The 23,816-nt window shown below is 43.9% G+C and overlaps 2 protein-coding genes and 1 long non-coding RNA gene across 9 annotated transcripts in view; 1 reads left to right on the top strand and 2 right to left on the bottom strand.

The window, feature by feature from the left end:
- LOC311119617 (aminopeptidase N-like) overlaps positions 1-387 on the bottom strand; it is an 80,062-nt gene extending 79,675 nt beyond the window's left edge. The window contains 1 exon segment of the mRNA XM_084194294.1: positions 314-387. The gene's annotated coding sequence lies outside the window, so the exon portion shown is untranslated.
- Positions 388-1,207: 820 nt separating this feature from the next.
- LOC311119618 (AP-3 complex subunit sigma-2) overlaps positions 1,208-23,816 on the bottom strand; it is a 33,681-nt gene continuing 11,072 nt past the window's right edge. Inside the window, exons 4-6 of the mRNA XM_084194295.1 lie at positions 20,430-20,501; positions 7,913-8,020; positions 1,208-2,925 (exon numbers count right to left, since the gene is read on the bottom strand). Coding sequence (XP_084050421.1) covers positions 2,800-2,925; positions 7,913-8,020; positions 20,430-20,501 — 306 coding nt within the window. The 3' untranslated portion in view covers positions 1,208-2,799. The remainder of the gene's footprint in view (positions 2,926-7,912; positions 8,021-20,429; positions 20,502-23,816) is intronic.
- Positions 11,406-14,306, top strand: LOC311119615. Of its 7 annotated transcripts, none has more exons than XR_014612002.1 (4): positions 11,406-11,622; positions 11,809-12,901; positions 13,150-13,273; positions 13,336-14,306. It is a non-coding gene; the product is annotated as an uncharacterized lncRNA (long non-coding RNA). The 7 variants fall into 7 exon arrangements; XR_014612003.1 differs by having other exon boundaries at positions 11,406-11,870; positions 11,910-12,901; XR_014612004.1 differs by having other exon boundaries at positions 11,406-12,219; positions 12,282-12,901.

Genomic DNA, 23,816 nt, shown 5'->3' with positions numbered 1-23,816 from the left:
TGAACCAGACATGTTGCTAAAGCTACAGATCACTCCGAATGAACCAGACATGTTGCTAAAGCTACAGATCACTCCGAATGAACCAGACATGTTGCTAAAGCTACATTCATCTCTTAGCTGTATTCTTTAAACAACCCCCAGAACAAGCCTCGCCATCAGAGGCCCATATGTGGAGTAACTCAGCCCTCAGATAGCCTGACACATTGAAATCAACTCTGCTGCTGAGAAGGATGGAACGCTACATACAGATCCAGAGCCATAACTAGTTGTACTATCATACTAGAAGAGTAGAAAGACAAAACACAGTACATACCAGGTAGTAACTGATGTCGACTGAGTGCCCAGATGATCACGGACAGACTGCTGTGAAGAAACACACAGACAGACTGATTCAGATCCCAAGTGTCAGGCGAGGTGGGGAATAGCCCAGGTTTTCCTGCTACAACTCAACTAGATGGGAAACAGCTGTCAGAGGGAAGGGGAAAAAGCCATTTCCACAGACCCTCCCTGAATCCTCCAGGACGGGTTGGACGGGAGGAATGTGTGTGTGTCTGTCCACCCTGAATCCTCCAGGACGGGTTGGACGGGAGGAATGTGTGTGTGTCTGTCCACCCTGAATCCTCCAGGACGGGTTGGACGGGAGGAATGTGTGTGTGTGTCCGGATCAGAAAGGAACTGGTAACTCACTGTGGTGTGGTTGAGTTCTTGGGACCCGATGGGAAGAAAGAAGCTGGTAACTCACTGTGGTGTGGTTGAGTTCTTGGGACCCGATGGGAAGAAAGGAACTGGTAACTCACTGTGGTGTGGTTGAGTTCTTGGGACCCGATGGGAAGAAAGGAGCCCACGGCAGACAGAAGATGCTTGGTGCTTCAACATGTACAGATTTGTGCAACAAGGCTAGAATTCTATTTGACAGCACAGCAAGGCGGGGTTAGGGCAGGACTTCACATGATCAGTACTGACCACAGGATGCCTCCCAAATGAAACCCTATTCCCTATATAGTGCACTACTTTTGACCAGAGCTTTATGAGCCTTTAGGTCTAAAGTAGTGCGCTATATAGGGACTAGGGCGCCATTTGGGACGTAAGCCACAGACTTGTGACTAACGTTCTGTGGTCGGCTGGTAAGAGATGACTGTTTGCTGGTGCTAACGTACAGACAGTCTCCTTGGAAAAGGCAAAAAAACACAGTCAAGAATACAAGTTTCCTCTTAACATTTTATTTTGTCGTGTTCTGAGGGAATGCAGTAGTTACACTTAAAACATGGACATATTTTCACCATTAGAACGTTCTGGATAACAGCAGTCTTTGATAAAAGCTTGAGATGGTTGCATCCAAACAACAGAATCATGTTCATTCAATATTGAGGCCTGTTTCTCCTCTGATTCCTGCCGACCCTGAATAACTGTATTGTCGGTCTTCCTGATGACAGCTGTTGGTCTACACCAGAAACCACCTATTAAATATCACTGGATATGATACCAAACAAATCTATTCTGATTACAAATAAGAGGTTATAACTTAAAGCAAGACCACACTACATTTCTTTGACCCGCCAATAGTCCAGAGCTCGACCAAGTCAAACACATTCACATACACATGTTCAGTGAACACACTTTGGACCCATGAAAACAATGATTAAACACACAAAAACAACATATTTGTAACATGTGTTCCACATGGAAAAATGCACAAGAATGGAAAGACAAAAACCATTTTATATTTATTTTTTAGGACGTAGACTGTGTTTTCATTACAGACCAAAGGACAGACTAATCTGACACTGATCAAGAAAAAGCACAACGTTCAAACCAAAATGCAGCTCCAATAACATGTCATTATGAACGTCCATCAGGATCAACAGCAACATCCCAGTAATATCTGGTGCAAATCACTAAACTGGAGAAATCTGTCATTTCACACGTACAGGAAAACTAAACTACGCTGTCAGCAGTGCTACACATCTCCCATGAGGAGAAATCTAATCACATTGTATTTGTCACATGCTTGGTAACAACAGGGAATTGTTTTCAACAGATACAATAAAGGGGGAAAGATGAGATCAGTGACGAGGAATAAACACACAGTGAATAACAATAATGAGTACAGGAAGGAAGGAAGGAAGGGTAATGTCCTGACAGGAAGGAAGGAAGGAAGGAAGGAGGGGTAATGTCCTGACAGGAAGGAAGGAAGGAAGGGTAATGTCCTGACAGGAAGGAAGGAAGGAAGGAAGGAGGGGTAATGTCCTGACAGGAAGGAAGGAAGGAAGGAAGGAGGGGTAATGTCCTGACAGGAAGGAAGGAAGGAAGGAAGGAAGGAAGGAAGGAAGGAAGGAGGGGTAATGTCCTGACAGGAAGGAAGGAAGGGTAATGTCCTGACAGAGCTGGTTGTGTTATCATCAATAGAGAAGCAAAGGTGTATTAATTTAGTTGTAGCATTTTGAACAGAGAGGAGCCCCAGGGTCCAAACATCAGTAACCCAGCATAGTGACAACCAACCCTGTCCAACATACAGTCAACCTCCTCCTCCCTTGCTGCTCTGCCAGCTGAGGCCTGCTGGGAGTCCAGAATGGCACCCTATTCCCTACATAGTGCACTATTTCTATGGACCAGGGCCCATAGGAATAGACATACTGTATAAGTCATAGTGTTTCTCACATCTTATAGTGTACTAATAGATAGTGTAGTGCACTACTTTAGACCAGAAGGGCAGAAGCCCCCATAGGGCTCTGGTCAAAAGTAGTGCACTATAAAGGGAACAGGGTGCCATTTGAGCCTAAACCGTGCTCCGTTCCCTGGTCAGAAGGGAGAGAGGCTGGGCACTTTGATATTGATGTCTCCGATGTTTATGTTGCGAGGCATTTCTGGGAGGTTCATGTTCTTCACCGCCGAGACCGCCCGCGCCGGCGCCGCCGAGAAGCCCCCCTGAAACAGACGGATCAGTCAGACCTCCGGGTTTAGGGATTTCTACACCAGCTATGCAGTAAACACAGTAAAAGGAACTAATCAACTGTAATAGAGAGAAGACACTAAGGGGCTCGTTCTGGACTAGAAATCCTGTTGAATGGAGAATCTCCAGTAGGCTTCATCTCTCTCTGGGAGACGAGGGTCGTATTCACTAGGAACGGAAGCAAACAGGCCAAAACAGGGAGAGACCTACAACCTGAATCTGTCCAATAAAGACTTGTTTTCCGTTGCAAATGTTTTAGCTTACGGTGTTCACTAATGAATAAGACCCAGCCCTAAAGCCCTCTAGAGTCAAGACTAACGCCATCGTGGTCTGACATCTTGGATGGAAAATTACTGAGGATAATAGCGGATGATATTGCCACTCCTAGTTGCCATATCTTCAATTTAAGCCTACTAGAAAGTGTGTGCCCTCAGGCCTGGAGGGAAGCAAAAGTCATTCCGCTACCTAAGAATAGTAAAGCCCCCTTTACTGGCTCAAACAGCCGACCAATCAGCCCGTTACCAACCCTTAGTAAACTTTTGGAAAAAATTGTGTTTGACCAGATACAATGCTATTTTACACTAAACAAATTGACAGACTTTCAGCACGCTTATAGGGAAGGACATTCAACAAGCACTTTCACAAATGACTGATGATTTGCTGAGAGAAATTAATGATACAAATATTGTGGGGGCTGTTTTGTTAGCCTTCAATAAGGCTTTTGACATTATCGATCATAGTCTGCTGCTGGAAATACGTATGTGTTATGGCTTTACACCCCCTGCTATAATGTGGATAAAGAGTTACCTGTCTAACAGAACACAGAGGGTGTTCTTTAATGGAAGCCTCTCCAACATAATCCAGGTAGAATCAGGAATTCCCCAGGGTAGCTGTCTAGGCCCCTTACATTATTCAATCTTTACTAACGACATGCCACATGCTTTGAGTAAAGCCAGAGTGTCTATGTATGCAGATGACTCAACACTATACACGTCAGCTACTACAGCGACTGAAATGACTGCAACACTTAACAAAGGGCTGCAATTAGTTTCAGAATGGGTGGCAAGGAATAAGTTAGTCCTAAATATTTAAACTAAAAGCATTGTATTTGGGACAAATCATTCACTAAACCCTAAACCTCGACTAAATCTTGTAATAAATAATGTGGAAATTGAGCAAGTTGAGGAGACTAAACTGCTTGGAGTAACCCTGGATTGTAAACTGTCATGGTCAAAACATATTGATACAACAGTAGCTAGGATGGGGAGAAGTCTGTCCATAATAAAGCACTGCTCTACCTTCTTAACAGTACTATCAACAAGGCAGGTCCTACAGGCCCTAGTTTTGTCGCACCTGGACTACTGTTCAGTCGTGTGGTCAGGTGCCACAAAGAGGGACTTAGGAAAACTGCATTTGGCTCAGAACAGGGCAGCACGGCTGGCCCTTGGATGTACACAGACAGCTAACATTAATAATATACATGTCAATCTCTCCTGGCTCAAAGTGGAGGAGAGATTGACTTCATCACTACTTGTATTTGTGAGAGGTATTGACATGTTGAATGCACCGAGCTGTCTGTTTGAACTACTGGCACACAATATTTATTTGTGAATTCCATCCTGTAACTAGATCATCTGGCGCGTGCTGCACAACAGGGAGTGACTCCCAAGGCTCCGGTCTCTGGTCAATGCTTCTAAACAAACACCCCGTGACTGGGGACTACAGGTAAGCTGTTTATTATGTGACTGGGGACTACAGGTAAGCTGTTTATTATGTGACTGGGGACTACAGGTAAGCTGTTTATTACGTGACTGGGGACTACAGGTAAGCTGTTTATTACGTGACTGGGGACTACAGGTAAGCTGTTTATTACGTGACTGGGGACTACAGGTAAGCTGTTTATTACGTGACTGGGGACTACAGGTAAGCTGTTTATTATGTGACTGGGGACTACAGGTAAGCTGTTTATTATGTGACTGGGGACTACAGGTAAGCTGTTTATTATGTGACTGGGGACTACAGGTAAGCTGTTTATTATGTGACTGGGGACTACAGGTAAGCTGTTTATTATGTGACTGGGGACTACAGGTAAGCTGTTTATTATGTGACTGGGGACTACAGGTAAGCTGTTTATTATGTGACTGGGGACTACAGGTAAGCTGTTTATTATGTGACTGGGGACTACAGGTAAGCTGTTTATTATGTGACTGGGGACTACAGGTAAGCTGTTTATTATGTGACTGGGGACTACAGGTAAGCTGTTTATTATGTGACTGGGGACTACAGGTAAGCTGTTTATTATGTGACTGGGGACTACAGGTAAGCTGTTTATTATGTGACTGGGGACTACAGGTAAGCTGTTTATTATGTGACTGGGGACTACAGGTAAGCTGTTTATTATGTGACTGGGGACTACAGGTAAGCTGTTTATTATGTGACTGGGGACTACAGGTAAGCTGTTTATTATGTGACTGGGGACTACAGGTAAGCTGTTTATTATGTGACTGGGGACTACAGGTAAGCTGTTTATTATGGGACTGGGGACTACAGGTAAGCTGTTTATTATGTGACTGGGGACTACAGGTAAGCTGTTTATTATGTGACTGGGGACTACAGGTAAGCTGTTTATTATGTGACTGGGGACTACAGGTAAGCTGTTTATTATGTGACTGGGACTACAGGTAAGCTGTTTATTATGTGACTGGGGACTACAGGTAAGCTGTTTATTATGTGACTGGGGACTACAGGTAAGCTGTTTATTATGTGACTGGGACTACAGGTAAGCTGTTTATTATGGGACTGGGGACTACAGGTAAGCTGTTTATTATGGGACTGGGGACTACAGGTAAGCTGTTTATTATGTGACTGGGGACTACAGGTAAGCTGTTTATTATGTGACTGGGGACTACAGGTAAGCTGTTTATTATGTGACTGGGGACTACAGGTAAGCTGTTTATTACGTGACTGGGGACTACAGGTAAGCTGTTTATTACGTGACTGGGGACTACAGGTAAGCTGTTTATTACGTGACTGGGGACTACAGGTAAGCTGTTTATTACGTGACTGGGGACTACAGGTAAGCTGTTTATTATGTGACTGGGGACTACAGGTAAGCTGTTTATTATGTGACTGGGGACTACAGGTAAGCTGTTTATTATGTGACTGGGGACTACAGGTAAGCTGTTTATTATGTGACTGGGGACTACAGGTAAGCTGTTTATTATGTGACTGGGGACTACAGGTAAGCTGTTTATTATGTGACTGGGGACTACAGGTAAGCTGTTTATTATGTGACTGGGGACTACAGGTAAGCTGTTTATTATGTGACTGGGGACTACAGGGAAGCTGTTTATTATGTGACTGGGGACTACAGGTAAGCTGTTTATTATGTGACTGGGGACTACAGGTAAGCTGTTTATTATGGGACTGGGGACTACAGGTAAGCTGTTTATTATGTGACTGGGGACTACAGGTAAGCTGTTTATTATGTGACTGGGGACTACAGGTAAGCTGTTTATTATGTGACTGGGGACTACAGGTAAGCTGTTTATTATGTGACTGGGGACTACAGGTAAGCTGTTTATTATGTGACTGGGGACTACAGGTAAGCTGTTTATTATGTGACTGGGGACTACAGGTAAGCTGTTTATTATGTGACTGGGACTACAGGTAAGCTGTTTATTATGGGACTGGGGACTACAGGTAAGCTGTTTATTATGGGACTGGGGACTACAGGTAAGCTGTTTATTATGGGACTGGGGACTACAGGTAAGCTGTTTATTATGTGACTGGGGACTACAGGTAAGCTGTTTATTATGTGACTGGGGACTACAGGTAAGCTGTTTATTATGTGACTGGGGACTACAGGTAAGCTGTTTATTATGTGACTGGGGACTACAGGTAAGCTGTTTATTATGTGACTGGGGACTACAGGTAAGCTGTTTATTATGTGACTGGGGACTACAGGTAAGCTGTTTATTATGTGACTGGGGACTACAGGGAAGCTGTTTATTATGTGACTGGGGACTACAGGTAAGCTGTTTATTATGTGACTGGGGACTACAGGTAAGCTGTTTATTATGTGACTGGGGACTACAGGTAAGCTGTTTATTATGGGACTGGGGACTACAGGTAAGCTGTTTATTATGTGACTGGGGACTACAGGTAAGCTGTTTATTATGTGACTGGGGACTACAGGTAAGCTGTTTATTATGTGACTGGGGACTACAGGTAAGCTGTTTATTATGTGACTGGGGACTACAGGTAAGCTGTTTATTATGTGACTGGGGACTACAGGTAAGCTGTTTATTATGTGACTGGGGACTACAGGTAAGCTGTTTATTATGTGACTGGGGACTACAGGTAAGCTGTTTATTATGTGACTGGGGACTACAGGTAAGCTGTTTATTATGTGACTGGGGACTACAGGTAAGCTGTTTATTATGTGACTGGGGACTACAGGTAAGCTGTTTATTATGTGACTGGGGACTACAGGTAAGCTGTTTATTATGTGACTGGGGACTACAGGTAAGCTGTTTATTATGTGACTGGGGACTACAGGTAAGCTGTTTATTATGGGACTGGGGACTACAGGTAAGCTGTTTATTATGTGACTGGGGACTACAGGTAAGCTGTTTATTATGTGACTGGGGACTACAGGTAAGCTGTTTATTATGTGACAGGACCACTACAGGACCAGTGACCAGACTAACAGAGGAAGGACTACCTACAGGACCAGTCACCAGACTAACAGAGGAAAGACTAACTACAGGACCAGTGAGTGACCAGACTAACCACAGGACCAGTGAGTGACCAGACTAACCACAGGACCAGTGAGTGACCAGACTAACCACAGGACCAGTGAGTGACCAGACTAACCACAGGACCAGTGAGTGACCAGACTAACCACAGGACCAGTGAGTGACCAGACTAACCACAGGACCAGTGAGTGACCAGACTAACCTCTGATTTCTCCATGCGGTTCTGCAGCTCTACCTGGCCCACGATCTCATTCATGTTGGTCTCCAGCACCATCCCCCCCATCACCACCTCCTGAAGGATGAAGTGGACCTGTAAATGATAGGTATATACAGGGTAATGTAGTGGACCTGTAAATGATAGGTATATACAGGGTAATGTAGTGGACCTGTAAATGATAGGTATATACAGGGTAATGTAGTGGACCTGTAAATGATAGGTATATACAAGGTAATGTAGTGGACCTGTAAATGATAGGTATATACAGGGTAATGTAGTGGACCTGTAAATGATAGGTATATACAGGGTAATGTAGTGGACCTGTAAATGATAGGTATATACAGGGTAATGTAGTGACCTGTAAATGATAGGTATATACAGGGTAATGTAGTGGACCTGTAAATGATAGGTATATACAAGGTAATGTAGTGGACCTGTAAATGATAGGTATATACAGGGTAATGTAGTGGACCTGTAAATGATAGGTATATACAGGGTAATGTAGTGGACCTGTAAATGATAGGTATATACAAGGTAATGTAGTGGACCTGTAAATGATAGGTATATACAAGGTAATGTAGTGGACCTGTAAATGATAGGTATATACAGGGTAATGTAGTGGACCTGTAAATGATAGGTATATACAGGGTAATGTAGTGACCTGTAAATGATAGGTATATACAGGGTAATGTAGTGGACCTGTAAATGATAGGTATATACAAGGTAATGTAGTGGACCTGTAAATGATAGGTATATACAGGGTAATGTAGTGGACCTGTAAATGATAGGTATATACAGGGTAATGTAGTGGACCTGTAAATGATAGGTATATACAAGGTAATGTAGTGGACCTGTAAATGATAGGTATATACAAGGTAATGTAGTGGACCTGTAAATGATAGATATATACAAGGTAATGTAGTGGACCTGTAAATGATAGGTATATACAGGGTAATGTAGTGGACCTGTAAATGATAGGTATATACAGGGTAATGTAGTGGACCTGTAAATGATAGGTATATACAAGGTAATGTAGTGGACCTGTAAATGATAGGTATATACAAGGTAATGTAGTGGACCTGTAAATGATAGATATATACAAGGTAATGTAGTGGACCTGTAAATGATAGGTATATACAAGGTAATGTAGTGGACCTGTAAATGATAGGTATATACAGGGTAATGTAGTGGACCTGTAAATGATAGGTATATACAGGGTAATGTAGTGGACCTGTAAATGATAGGTATATACAAGGTAATGTAGTGGACCTGTAAATGATAGGTATATACAAGGTAATGTAGTGGACCTGTAAATGATAGATATATACAAGGTAATGTAGTGGACCTGTAAATGATAGGTATATACAAGGTAATGTAGTGGACCTGTAAATGATAGGTATAGTGGCTTGCGGAAATATTCACCCCCCTTGGCATTTTTCCTATTTTGTTGCTTTACAACCTGGAATTCAAATAGATTTTTGGGGGGTTTGTATCATTTGATTTACACAACATGCCTACCACTTTGAAGATGCAAAATATGTTTTATTGTGAAACTGCAGACTGCAATGACAGGTGGTTGTCATTCTTCATACATTCTCCTCAGTTATTAACATTTTGTAAACAAGGTTATAATGAAGGTCTTATTGTTTTACATGTGCTAAAGCTCTGGAAGGTGTTGCTGTGAGAGGAAACAGATGGTGAAAGTAGGAGGGTGTTAGCTAAACATACTGGAAGGTGTTGCTGTGAGAGGAAACAGATGGTGAAAGGAGGAGGGTGTTAGCTAAACATACTGGAAGGTGTTGCTGTGAGAGGAAACAGATGGTGAAAGGAGGAGGGTGTTAGCTAAACATACTGGAAGGTGTTGCTGTGAGAGGAAACAGATGGTGAAAGTAGGAGGGTGTTAGCTAAACATACTGGAAGGTGTTGCTGTGAGAGGAAACAGATGGTGAAAGTAGGAGGGTGTTAGCTAAACATACTGGAAGGTGTTGCTGTGAGAGGAAACAGATGGTGAAAGGAGGAGGGTGTTAGCTAAACATACTGGAAGGTGTTGCTGTGAGAGGAAACAGATGGTGAAAGTAGGAGGGTGTTAGCTAAACATACTGGAAGGTGTTGCTGTGAGAGGAAACAGATGGTGAAAGGAGGAGGGTGTTAGCTAAACATACTGGAAGGTGTTGCTGTGAGAGGAAACAGATGGTGAAAGTAGGAGGGTGTTAGCTAAACATACTGGAAGGTGTTGCTGTGAGAGGAAACAGATGGTGAAAGTAGGAGGGTGTTAGCTAAACATACTGGAAGGTGTTGCTGTGAGAGGAAACAGATGGTGAAAGTAGGAGGGTGTTAGCTAAACATACTGGAAGGTGTTGCTGTGAGAGGAAACAGATGGTGAAAGGAGGAGGGTGTTAGCTAAACATACTGGAAGGTGTTGCTGTGAGAGGAAACAGATGGTGAAAGGAGGAGGGTGTTAGCTAAACATACTGGAAGGTGTTGCTGTGAGAGGAAACAGATGGTGAAAGGAGGAGGGTGTTAGCTAAACATACTGGAAGGTGTTGCTGTGAGAGGAAACAGATGGTGAAAGGAGGAGGGTGTTAGCTAAACATACTGGAAGGTGTTGCTGTGAGAGGAAACAGATGGTGAAAGTAGGAGGGTGTTAGCTAAACATACTGGAAGGTGTTGCTGTGAGAGGGTGTTAGCTAAACATACTGGAAGGTGTTGCTGTGAGAGGAAACAGATGGTGAAAGTAGGAGGGTGTTAGCTAAACATACTGGAAGGTGTTGCTGTGAGAGGAAACAGATGGTGAAAGTAGGAGGGTGTTAGCTAAACATACTGGAAGGTGTTGCTGTGAGAGGAAACAGATGGTGAAAGGAGGAGGGTGTTAGCTAAACATACTGGAAGGTGTTGCTGTGAGAGGAAACAGATGGTGAAAGGAGGAGGGTGTTAGCTAAACATACTGGAAGGTGTTGCTGTGAGAGGAAACAGATGGTGAAAGGAGGAGGGTGTTAGCTAAACATACTGGAAGGTGTTGCTGTGAGAGGAAACAGATGGTGAAAGGAGGAGGGTGTTAGCTAAACATACTGGAAGGTGTTGCTGTGAGAGGAAACAGATGGTGAAAGGAGGAGGGTGTTAGCTAAACATACTGGAAGGTGTTGCTGTGAGAGGAAACAGATGGTGAAAGGAGGAGGGTGTTAGCTAAACATACTGGAAGGTGTTGCTGTGAGAGGAAACAGATGGTGAAAGGAGGAGGGTGTTAGCTAAACATACTGGAAGGTGTTGCTGTGAGAGGAAACAGATGGTGAAAGGAGGAGGGTGTTAGCTAAACATACTGGAAGGTGTTGCTGTGAGAGGAAACAGATGGTGAAAGGAGGAGGGTGTTAGCTAAACATACTGGAAGGTGTTGCTGTGAGAGGAAACAGATGGTGAAAGGAGGAGGGTGTTAGCTAAACATACTGGAAGGTGTTGCTGTGAGAGGAAACAGATAGTGAAAGTAGGAGGGTGTTAGCTAAACATACTGGAAGGTGTTGCTGTGAGAGGAAACAGATGGTGAAAGTAGGAGGGTGTTAGCTAAACATACTGGAAGGTGTTGCTGTGAGAGGAAACAGATGGTGAAAGTAGGAGGGTGTTAGCTAAACATACTGGAAGGTGTTGCTGTGAGAGGAAACAGATGGTGAAAGTAGGAGGGTGTTAGCTAAACATACTGGAAGGTGTTGCTGTGAGAGGAAACAGATGGTGAAAGGAGGAGGGTGTTAGCTAAACATACTGGAAGGTGTTGCTGTGAGAGGAAACAGATGGTGAAAGGAGGAGGGTGTTAGCTAAACATACTGGAAGGTGTTGCTGTGAGAGGAAACAGATGGTGAAAGGAGGAGGGTGTTAGCTAAACATACTGGAAGGTGTTGCTGTGAGAGGAAACAGATGGTGAAAGTAGGAGGGTGTTAGCTAAACATACTGGAAGGTGTTGCTGTGAGAGGGTGTTAGCTAAACATACTGGAAGGTGTTGCTGTGAGAGGAAACAGATGGTGAAAGTCAGAGGGTGTTAGCTAAACATACTGGAAGGTGTTGCTGTGAGAGGAAACAGATGGTGAAAGGAGGAGGGTGTTAGCTAAACATACTGGAAGGTGTTGCTGTGAGAGGAAACAGATGGTGAAAGTAGGAGGGTGTTAGCTAAACATACTGGAAGGTGTTGCTGTGAGAGGAAACAGATGGTGAAAGGAGGAGGGTGTTAGCTAAACATACTGGAAGGTGTTGCTGTGAGAGGAAACAGATGGTGAAAGTAGGAGGGTGTTAGCTAAACATACTGGAAGGTGTTGCTGTGAGAGGAAACAGATGGTGAAAGTCAGAGGGTGTTAGCTAAACATACTGGAAGGTGTTGCTGTGAGAGGAAACAGATGGTGAAAGTAGGAGGGTGTTAGCTAAACATACTGGAAGGTGTTGCTGTGAGAGGAAACAGATGGTGAAAGTAGGAGGGTGTTAGCTAAACATACTGGAAGGTGTTGCTGTGAGAGGAAACAGATGGTGAAAGGAGGAGGGTGTTAGCTAAACATACTGGAAGGTGTTGCTGTGAGAGGAAACAGATGGTGAAAGTAGGAGGGTGTTAGCTAAACATACTGGAAGGTGTTGCTGTGAGAGGAAACAGATGGTGAAAGTAGGAGGGTGTTAGCTAAACATACTGGAAGGTGTTGCTGTGAGAGGAAACAGATGGTGAAAGGAGGAGGGTGTTAGCTAAACATACTGGAAGGTGTTGCTGTGAGAGGAAACAGATGGTGAAAGGAGGAGGGTGTTAGCTAAACATACTGGAAGGTGTTGCTGTGAGAGGAAACAGATGGTGAAAGTAGGAGGGTGTTAGCTAAACATACTGGAAGGTGTTGCTGTGAGAGGAAACAGATGGTGAAAGTAGGAGGGTGTTAGCTAAACATACTGGAAGGTGTTGCTGTGAGAGGAAACAGATGGTGAAAGTAGGAGGGTGTTAGCTAAACATACTGGAAGGTGTTGCTGTGAGAGGAAACAGATGGTGAAAGGAGGAGGGTGTTAGCTAAACATACTGGAAGGTGTTGCTGTGAGAGGAAACAGATGGTGAAAGGAGGAGGGTGTTAGCTAAACATACTGGAAGGTGTTGCTGTGAGAGGAAACAGATGGTGAAAGGAGGAGGGTGTTAGCTAAACATACTGGAAGGTGTTGCTGTGAGAGGAAACAGATGGTGAAAGGAGGAGGGTGTTAGCTAAACATACTGGAAGGTGTTGCTGTGAGAGGAAACAGATGGTGAAAGTAGGAGGGTGTTAGCTAAACATACTGGAAGGTGTTGCTGTGAGAGGAAACAGATGGTGAAAGTAGGAGGGTGTTAGCTAAACATACTGGAAGGTGTTGCTGTGAGAGGAAACAGATGGTGAAAGGAGGAGGGTGTTAGCTAAACATACTGGAAGGTGTTGCTGTGAGAGGAAACAGATGGTGAAAGTAGGAGGGTGTTAGCTAAACATACTGGAAGGTGTTGCTGTGAGAGGAAACAGATGGTGAAAGTAGGAGGGTGTTAGCTAAACATACTGGAAGGTGTTGCTGTGAGAGGAAACAGATGGTGAAAGGAGGAGGGTGTTAGCTAAACATACTGGAAGGTGTTGCTGTGAGAGGAAACAGATGGTGAAAGTAGGAGGGTGTTAGCTAAACATACTGGAAGGTGTTGCTGTGAGAGGAAACAGATGGTGAAAGTAGGAGGGTGTTAGCTAAACATACTGGAAGGTGTTGCTGTGAGAGGAAACAGATGGTGAAAGTAGGAGGGTGTTAGCTAAACATACTGGAAGGTGTTGCTGTGAGAGGAAACAGATGGTGAAAGGAGGAGGGTGTTAGCTAAACATACTGGAAGGTGTTGCTGTGAGAGGAAACAGATGGTGAAAGGAGGAGGGTGTTAGCTAAACATACTGGAAGGTGTTGCTGTGAGAGGAAACAGATGGTGAAAGGAGGAGGGTGTTAGCTAAACATACTGGAAGGTGTTGCTGTGAGAGGAAACAGATGGTGAAAGGAGGAGGGTGTTAGCTAAACATACTGGAAGGTGTTGCTGTGAGAGGAAACAGATGGTGAAAGGAGGAGGGTGTTAGCTAAACATACTGGAAGGTGTTGCTGTGAGAGGAAACAGATGGTGAAAGGAGGAGGGTGTTAGCTAAACATACTGGAAGGTGTTGCTGTGAGAGGAAACAGATGGTGAAAGTAGGAGGGTGTTAGCTAAACATACTGGAAGGTGTTGCTGTGAGAGGAAACAGATGGTGAAAGTAGGAGGGTGTTAGCTAAACATACTGGAAGGTGTTGCTGTGAGAGGAAACAGATGGTGAAAGGAGGAGGGTGTTAGCTAAACATACTGGAAGGTGTTGCTGTGAGAGGGTGTTAGCTAAACATACTGGAAGGTGTTGCTGTGAGAGGAAACAGATGGTGAAAGGAGGAGGGTGTTAGCTAAACATACTCAGGTGAGTCTAGCGCAGCAGCAGAGTAGTCTGAGATAGTAGAAGGTCCTCAAAACGAGTGGTTTTATTTACATTGTCATCAGCAGCTTTCTACAACACTGACATTACTGTCCACAACTAGAATATCATGCTGTGACAGGAAAGGTGGAAGAGTTAACACAACTACACCTAGCTTCTCAACTACACCTAGCTTCACAACTACACCTAGCTTCTCAACTACACCTAGCTTCTCAACTACACCTAGCTTCACAACTACACCTAGCTTCTCAACTACACCTAGCTTCACAACTACACCTAGCTTCTCAACTACACCTAGCTTCACAACTACACCTAGCTTCACAACTACACCTAGCTTCTCAACTACACCTAGCTTCTCAACTACACCTAGCTTCACAACTACACCTAGCTTCACAACTACACCTAGCTTCTCAACTACACCTAGCTTCACAACTACACCTAGCTTCACAACTACACCTAGCTTCACAACTACACCTAGCTTCACAACTACACCTAGCTTCTCAACTACACCTAGCTTCTCAACTACACCTAGCTTCTCAACTACACCTAGCTTCACAACTACACCTAGCTTCTCAACTACACCTAGCTTCTCAACAACAACTTGCTTGGTGGAATCTGTTGTCATCAGGATTGGGATCAATTCCATTTAAATTCCAGTCAATTCAGGAAGTACACAGAAATTCAAATTTCAATTCTCTTCAATTCTCTTTTCAATTGGGTGTACTTCCTGAAGAATTGACTGGAATTTATATTGAGCTCAACCCTGGTTGTGATATGTGATGGTTGGGGTGAAAATGTACCAGAGAACAGATGTTTGTGGTCCTCTGTAGCTCAATTATAGTGTCCTATAATAAGGAATAGGCCCCTGGTCTAAAGTAGTGTCCTATAATAAGGAATAGGCCCCTGGTCTAAAGTAGTGTCCTATAATAAGGAATAGGCCCCCTGGTCTAAAGTAGTGTCCTATAATAAGGAATAGGCCCCTGGTCTAAAGTAGTGTCCTATAATAAGGAATAGGCCCCTGGTCTAAAGTAGTGTCCTATAATAAGGAATAGGCCCCCTGGTCTAAAGTAGTGTCCTATAATAAGGAATAGGCCCCTGGTCTAAAGTAGTGTCCTATAATAAGGAATAGGCCCCTGGTCTAAAGTAGTGTCCTATAATAAGGAATAGGCCCCTGGTCTAAAGTAGTGTCCTATAATAAGGAATAGGCCCCTGGTCTAAAGTAGTGTCCTATAATAAGGAATAGGCCCCTGGTCTAAAGTAGTGTCCTATAATAAGGAATAGGCCCTGGTCTAAAGCAGTGTCCTATAATAAGGAATAGGCCCCTGGTCTAAAGCAGTGTCCTATAATAAGGAATAGGCCCCTGGTCTAAAGTAGTGTCCTATAATAAGGAATAGGCCCCTGGTCTAAAGTAGTGTCCTATAATAAGGAATAGGCCCCTGGTCTAAAGTAGTGTCCTATAATAAGGAATAGGCCCCTGGTCTAAAGTAGTGTCCTATAATAAGGAATAGGCCCCCCTGGTCTAAAGTAGTGTCCTATAATAAGGAATAGGCCCCCCTGGTCTAAAGTAGTGTCCTATAATAAGGAATAGGCCCCTGGTCTAAAGTAGTGTCCTATAATAAGGAATAGGCCCCTGGTCTAAAGTAGTGTCCTATAATAAGGAATAGGCCCCTGGTCTAAAGTAGTGTCCTATAATAAGGAATAGGCCCCTGGTCTAAAGTAGTGTCCTATAATGAGGAATAGGCCCCCCTGGTCTAAAGTAGTGTCCTATAATAAGGAATAGGCCCCTGGTCTAAAGTAGTGTCCTATAATAAGGAATAGGCCCCTGGTCTAAAGTAGTGTCCTATAATAAGGAATAGGCCCCTGGTCTAAAGTAGTGTCCTATAATAAGGAATAGGCCCCTGGTCTAAAGTAGTGTCCTATAATAAGGAATAGGCCCCTGGTCTAAAGTAGTGTCCTATAATAAGGAATAGGCCCTGGTCTAAAGTAGTGTCCTATAATAAGGAATAGGCCCCTGGTCTAAAGTAGTGTCCTATAATAAGGAATAGGCCCCTGGTCTAAAGTAGTGTCCTATAATAAGGAATAGGCCCCCGGTCTAAAGTAGTGTCCTATAATAAGGAATAGGCCCCTGGTCTAAAGTAGTGTCCTATAATAAGGAATAGGCCCTGGTCTAAAGTAGTGTCCTATAATAAGGAATAGGCCCCCGGTCTAAAGTAGTGTCCTATAATAAGGAATAGGCCCCCGGTCTAAAGTAGTGTCCTATAATAAGGAATAGGCCCCTGGTCTAAAGTAGTGTCCTATAATAAGGAATAGGCCCCTGGTCTAAAGTAGTGTCCTATAATAAGGAATAGGCCCCTGGTCTAAAGTAGTGTCCTATAATGAGGAATAGGCCCCTGGTCTAAAGTAGTGTCCTATAATAAGGAATAGGCCCCTGGTCTAAAGTAGTGTCCTATAATAAGGAATAGGCCCCTGGTCTAAAGTAGTGTCCTATAATAAGGAATAGGCCCCTGGTCTAAAGTAGTGTCCTATAATAAGGAATAGGCCCCTGGTCTAAAGTAGTGTCCTATAATAAGGAATAGGCCCCTGGTCTAAAGTAGTGTCCTATAATAAGGAATAGGCCCCTGGTCTAAAGTAGTGTCCTATAATAAGGAATAGGCCCCTGGTCTAAAGTAGTGTCCTATAATAAGGAATAGCCCCCCTGGTCTAAAGTAGTGTCCTATAATAAGGAATAGGCCCCTGGTCTAAAGTAGTGTCCTATAATAAGGAATAGGCCCCCTGGTCTAAAGTAGTGTCCTATAATAAGGAATAGGCCCTGGTCTAAAGTAGTGTCCTATAATAAGGAATAGGGCCCCCTGGTCTAAAGTAGTGTCCTATAATAAGGAATAGGGCCCCCTGGTCTAAAGTAGTGTCCTATAATAAGGAATAGGCCCCTGGTCTAAAGTAGTGTCCTATAATAAGGAATAGGCCCCTGGTCTAAAGTAGTGTCCTATAATAAGGAATAGGCCCCCGGTCTAAAGTAGTGTCCTATAATAAGGAATAGGCCCCTGGTCTAAAGTAGTGTCCTATAATAAGGAATAGGCCCCTGGTCTAAAGTAGTGTCCTATAATAAGGAATAGGCCCCCCGGTCTAAAGTAGTGTCCTATAATAAGGAATAGGCCCCCGGTCTAAAGTAGTGTCCTATAATAAGGAATAGGCCCCTGGTCTAAAGTAGTGTCCTATAATAAGGAATAGGCCCCCGGTCTAAAGTAGTGTCCTATAATAAGGAATAGGCCCCTGGTCTAAAGTAGTGTCCTATAATAAGGAATAGGCCCCTGGTCTAAAGTAGTGTCCTATAATAAGGAATAGGCCCCCGGTCTAAAGTAGTGTCCTATAATAAGGAATAGGCCCCTGGTCTAAAGTAGTGTCCTATAATAAGGAATAGGCCCCTGGTCTAAAGTAGTGTCCTATAATAAGGAATAGGCCCCCCTGGTCTAAAGTAGTGTCCTATAATAAGGAATAGGCCCCCCTGGTCTAAAGTAGTGTCCTATAATAAGGAATAGGCCCCTGGTCTAAAGTAGTGTCCTATAATAAGGAATAGGCCCCTGGTCTAAAGTAGTGTCCTATAATAAGGAATAGGCCCCCTGGTCTAAAGTAGTGTCCTATAATAAGGAATAGGCCCCTGGTCTAAAGTAGTGTCCTATAATAAGGAATAGGCCCCTGGTCTAAAGTAGTGTCCTATAATAAGGAATAGGCCCTGGTCTAAAGCAGTGTCCTATAATAAGGAATAGGCCCCTGGTCTAAAGCAGTGTCCTATAATAAGGAATAGGCCCCTGGTCTAAAGTAGTGTCCTATAATAAGGAATAGGCCCCTGGTCTAAAGTAGTGTCCTATAATAAGGAATAGGCCCCTGGTCTAAAGTAGTGTCCTATAATAAGGAATAGGCCCCCCTGGTCTAAAGTAGTGTCCTATAATAAGGAATAGGGCCCTGGTCTAAAGTAGTGTCCTATAATAAGGAATAGGCCCCTGGTCTAAAGTAGTGTCCTATAATAAGGAATAGGCCCCCCTGGTCTAAAGTAGTGTCCTATAATAAGGAATAGGCCCCCTGGTCTAAAGTAGTGTCCTATAATAAGGAATAGGCCCCTGGCCTAAAGTAGTGTCCTATAATAAGGAATAGGCCCCTGGTCTAAAGTAGTGTCCTATAATAAGGAATAGGCCCCTGGTCTAAAGTAGTGTCCTATAATAAGGAATAGGCCCCCCTGGTCTAAAGTAGTGTCCTATAATAAGGAATAGGCCCCTGGTCTAAAGTAGTGTCCTATAATAAGGAATAGGCCCCTGGTCTAAAGTAGTGTCCTATAATAAGGAATAGGCCCCTGGTCTAAAGTAGTGTCCTATAATAAGGAATAGGCCCCTGGTCTAAAGTAGTGTCCTATAATAAGGAATAGGCCCCTGGTCTAAAGTAGTGTCCTATAATAAGGAATAGGCCCTGGTCTAAAGTAGTGTCCTATAATAAGGAATAGGCCCCTGGTCTAAATTAGTGTCCTATAATAAGGAATAGGCCCCTGGTCTAAAGTAGTGTCCTATAATAAGGAATAGGCCCCTGGTCTAAAGTAGTGTCCTATAATAAGGAATAGGCCCCTGGTCTAAAGTAGTGTCCTATAATAAGGAATAGGCCCCTGGTCTAAAGTAGTGTCCTATAATAAGGAATAGGCCCCTGGTCTAAAGTAGTGTCCTATAATAAGGAATAGGCCCCTGGTCTAAAGTAGTGTCCTATAATAAGGAATAGGCCCCTGGTCTAAAGTAGTGTCCTATAATAAGGAATAGGCCCCTGGTCTAAAGTAGTGTCCTATAATAAGGAATAGGCCCCTGGTCTAAAGTAGTGTCCTATAATAAGGAATAGGCCCCTGGTCTAAAGTAGTGTCCTATAATAAGGAATAGGCCCCCTGGTCTAAAGTAGTGTCCTATAATAAGGAATAGGCCCCTGGTCTAAAGTAGTGTCCTATAATAAGGAATAGGCCCCTGGTCTAAAGTAGTGTCCTATAATAAGGAATAGGCCCCTGGTCTAAAGTAGTGTCCTATAATAAGGAATAGGCCCCTGGTCTAAAGTAGTGTCCTATAATAAGGAATAGGCCCCTGGTCTAAAGTAGTGTCCTATAATAAGGAATAGGCCCCCTGGTCTAAAGTAGTGTCCTATAATAAGGAATAGGCCCCCCTGGTCTAAAGTAGTGTCCTATAATAAGGAATAGGCCCCCGGTCTAAAGTAGTGTCCTATAATAAGGAATAGGCCCCCCTGGTCTAAAGTAGTGTCCTATAATAAGGAATAGGCCCCCGGTCTAAAGTAGTGTCCTATAATAAGGAATAGGCCCCTGGTCTAAAGTAGTGTCCTATAATAAGGAATAGGCCCCTGGTCTAAAGTAGTGTCCTATAATAAGGAATAGGCCCTGGTCTAAAGTAGTGTCCTATAATAAGGAATAGGCCCCCGGTCTAAAGTAGTGTCCTATAATAAGGAATAGGCCCCCCTGGTCTAAAGTAGTGTCCTATAATAAGGAATAGGCCCCTGGTCTAAAGTAGTGTCCTATAATAAGGAATAGGCCCCTGGTCTAAAGTAGTGTCCTATAATAAGGAATAGCCCCCCTGGTCTAAAGTAGTGTCCTATAATAAGGAATAGGCCCCCTGGTCTAAAGTAGTGTTCTATAATAAGGAATAGGCCCCCGGTCTAAAGTAGTGTCCTATAATAAGGAATAGGCCCCTGGTCTAAAGTAGTGTCCTATAATAAGGAATAGGCCCCTGGTCTAAAGTAGTGTCCTATAATAAGGAATAGGCCCCTGGTCTAAAGTAGTGTCCTATAATAAGGAATAGGCCCTGTATCTGGCTCCACACAGCAGGGTTTCCTTTAGGCTGCCTCTGCTGACAGTCTTTCCCTCCTGTAGGTTTTCATCATATTGGACGAATATGGCATCTATAAACCAGCCACCGTGTTATAAACCCAAGTGCATTACTCTGATGCACCAAGGACTGTCACAAGCCAAAACTTGGCAAAGCTGACCTTGTAAATGATTTTCATGGACTTGAACTCACCTTATCCATGTGGAAAATGAGGTCCAGTTCGCAGACGTTCTCAAAGCATTTGTCCAGAGTTTCCACAAACACCTACAGGAGATATTATCAAGTCATCCATCTTATGTTAAGCATATGTAAGAATGATCTTTGATGTGATGCACAACCTACAGTGCATTCGGAAAGTATTCAGACCCGTTCCCTTTTTCCACATTTTGTTACGTTACAGCCTTATTCTAAAATTGATTAAATAAATAAAAATCCTCATCAATCTACACACAATACCCCATAATGACAAAGCAAAAACTGGTTTTTAGAAATGTTTGCAAATGTATACAAGAGCTCCAAGACAGGATTGTGTCGAGGCACAGATCTGGGGAAGGGTACATAAACATTTCTGCAGCATTGAAGGTCCCCAAGAACACAGCGGCCTCCAATATTCTTAAATGGAAGAAGTTTGGAACCACCAAGACTCTTCCTAGAGCTGGCCGCCCGGCCAAACTGAGCAATCGGGGGAGAAGGGCCTTGGTTAGGGAGGTGACCAAGAACCAGATGGTCAGTCTGACAGAGCTCCAGAGTTCCTCTGTGGAGATGGGAGAACCTTCCAGAAGGACAACCATCTCTGCAACACTCCACCAATCAGGCCTTTATGTTAGAGTGGAAGCCACTCCTCAGTAAAAGGCACATGACAGCCCACTTGGAGTTTGACAAAAGGCACCTAAAGGACTCTGACCATGAGAAACGTCACATCCGTCCAAGCATCACGTCCGGTGGAAACCTGGCACCATGCCTACGGTGAAGCACGGTGGTGGCAGTATCATGCTGTGGAGATTTTTTTTCAGTGGCAGGGACTGGGAGACTAGTCAGAATCGAGGGAAAGATGAAGGGTGCAAAGTACAGAGAGATCCTTGATGAAAACCTGCTCCAGAGCACTCAGGTCCTCAGACTGGGGCGAAGGTTCACCTTCCAACAGGAAAATGACCCTAAGCACACAGCCAAGGCAATGCAGGAGTGGCTTCGGGACAAGTCTCTGAATGTCATTGAGTGGCCCAGCCAGAGCCCGGACTTGATCCCGATCTAACATCTCTGGAGAGACCTGAAAATAGCTGTGCAGCGATGCTCCCCATCCAACCCGACAGAGCTTGAGAGGATCTGCAGAGAAGAATGGGAGAAACTCCCCAAATACAGGTGTGCCAAGCTTGTAGCATCATACCAAAGAAGACTCGAGGCTGTAATCACTGCCAAAGGTGCTTCAACAAAGTACTGAGTAAAGGGTCTGAATATTTATGTAAATGTAATATTTCAGTTTTATATTTGTAATACATTTGCAAAAATGACTAAAAACCTGTTTTTGCTTTGTCATTATGGGGTATTGTGTGTAGATTGATGAGGGGGTAAAACAATTTAATCAATTTTAGAATAATGCTGTAACATAACAAAATGTGGAGAAAGTCAAGGGGTCTGAATCCTTTCCCAATGTACTGTATATACATTGAGTGGACAGATCATTAGGAACACCTGCTCTTTCCATGACATAGACCAACCAGGTGAATCCAGGTGAAAACTATGATCCCTTATTGATGTCACCTGTTAAATCCACTTCAATCAGTGTAGATGAAGGGGAGGAGACAGGTTAAATAACGATTTTTAAGCCTTGAGACATGGATTGTGTATGTGTGCTATTCAGAGGGTGAATGGGCAAGACAAAAGATTGAAGTGCCTTTGAACAGGGTATGGTATTAGGTGCCAGGTGCACTGGTTTGAGTGTGTCAAAAACTGCAACGCTACTGGGTTTTTACACTCCACAGTGTGTATCAAGAATGGTCCACCACCCAAAGGACAACCAGCCAACTTGACACAACTGTGGGAAGCATTGGAGTCTACATGGGCCAGCATCCCTGTGGAACACTTTTGACACCTTGTAGAGTCCATGCCCCGACAAATTGAGGCTATTTTGAAGGCAAAAGGGGTGGGTTCAACTCAATATTAGGAATGTGTTCTTAATGTTTTGTACACTCACTGTATATTTCCACAATACACAGCCTATCAGTAGGCTTTACAATGAGTTCAAGGGTCATTAGCGGTCACTGAAGATCAAGACAAGAAGCGTATCTCAACTTGTCATCACCTTGAACACCACCTCACAGTCAAAAACATTTTCAAACATGTTTGAAAGCGCTGTCTTTTGTCTATTTAATGATATGTTTGCATTGAAAGTGGAACCCACCACCACTACTAACACCATAAAAACATTTATGTGTTTGAAAGCACTGTCTATTTGAGATAATGATCAAAGTAAGTTTGCTTCAAAATTAGATAGGTAGGTAGTCTAACAGAACACACAACCGTCCTGTTTACCATCACTACCAAAACATACAGATACAGGACGTCCTGTTTACCATCACTACCAAAACATACAGATACAGGACGTCCTGTTTACCATCACTACCAAAACAAACAGATACAGGACGTCCTGTTTACCATCACTACCAAAACATACAGATACAGGACGTCCTGTTACCATCACTACCAAAACATACAGATACAGGACGTCCTGTTTACCATCACTACCAAAACATACAGATACAGGACGTCCTGTTACCATCACTACCAAAACATACAGATACAGGACGTCCTGTTTACCATCACTACCAAAACATACAGATACAGGACGTCCTGTTTACCATCACTACCAAAACATACAGATACAGGACGTCCTGTTTACCATCACTACCAAAACATACAGATACAGGACGTCCTGTTTACCATCACTACCAAAACATACAGATACAGGATGGAAGGAAAGGAGAGGTGAGTGGACCGTCCAGCTGACTGACTGGGAAAGGAGAGGTGAGTGGACCGTCCAGCTGACTGTCTGTCTGGGAAAGGAGAGGTGAGTGGACCGTCCAGCTGACTGTCTGTCTGGGAAAGGAGAGGTGAGTGGACCGTCCAGCTGACTGACTGACTGGGAAAGGAGAGGTGAGTGGACCGTCCAGCTGACTGACTGTCTGGGAAAGGAGAGGTGAGTGGACCGTCCAGCTGACTGTCTGTCTGGGAAAGGAGAGGTGAGTGGACCGTCCAGCTGACTGACTGACTGGGAAAGGAGAGGTGAGTGGACCGTCCAGCTGACTGACTGACTGGGAAAGGAGAGGTGAGTGGACCGTCCAGCTGACTGTCTATCTGTCTGGGAAAGGAGAGGTGAGTGGACCGTCCAGCTGACTGTCTGTCTGGGAAAGGAGAGTGAGTGGACCGTCCAGCTGACTGACTGTCTGGGAAAGGAGAGGTGAGTGGACCGTCCAGCTGACTGTCTGGGAAAGGAGAGGTGAGTGGACCGTCCAGCTGACTGACTGTCTGGGAAAGGAGAGGTGAGAGGACCGTCCAGCTGACTGTCTGGGAAAGGAGAGGTGA

This window comes from Coregonus lavaretus (genome assembly GCF_964263955.1).
Source record: "Coregonus lavaretus genome assembly, contig: HAP1_SCAFFOLD_952, whole genome shotgun sequence".
Taxonomy (NCBI): Eukaryota; Metazoa; Chordata; class Actinopteri; order Salmoniformes; family Salmonidae; genus Coregonus; species Coregonus lavaretus.
This window is presented reverse-complemented; position numbering and strand designations above follow the sequence as displayed.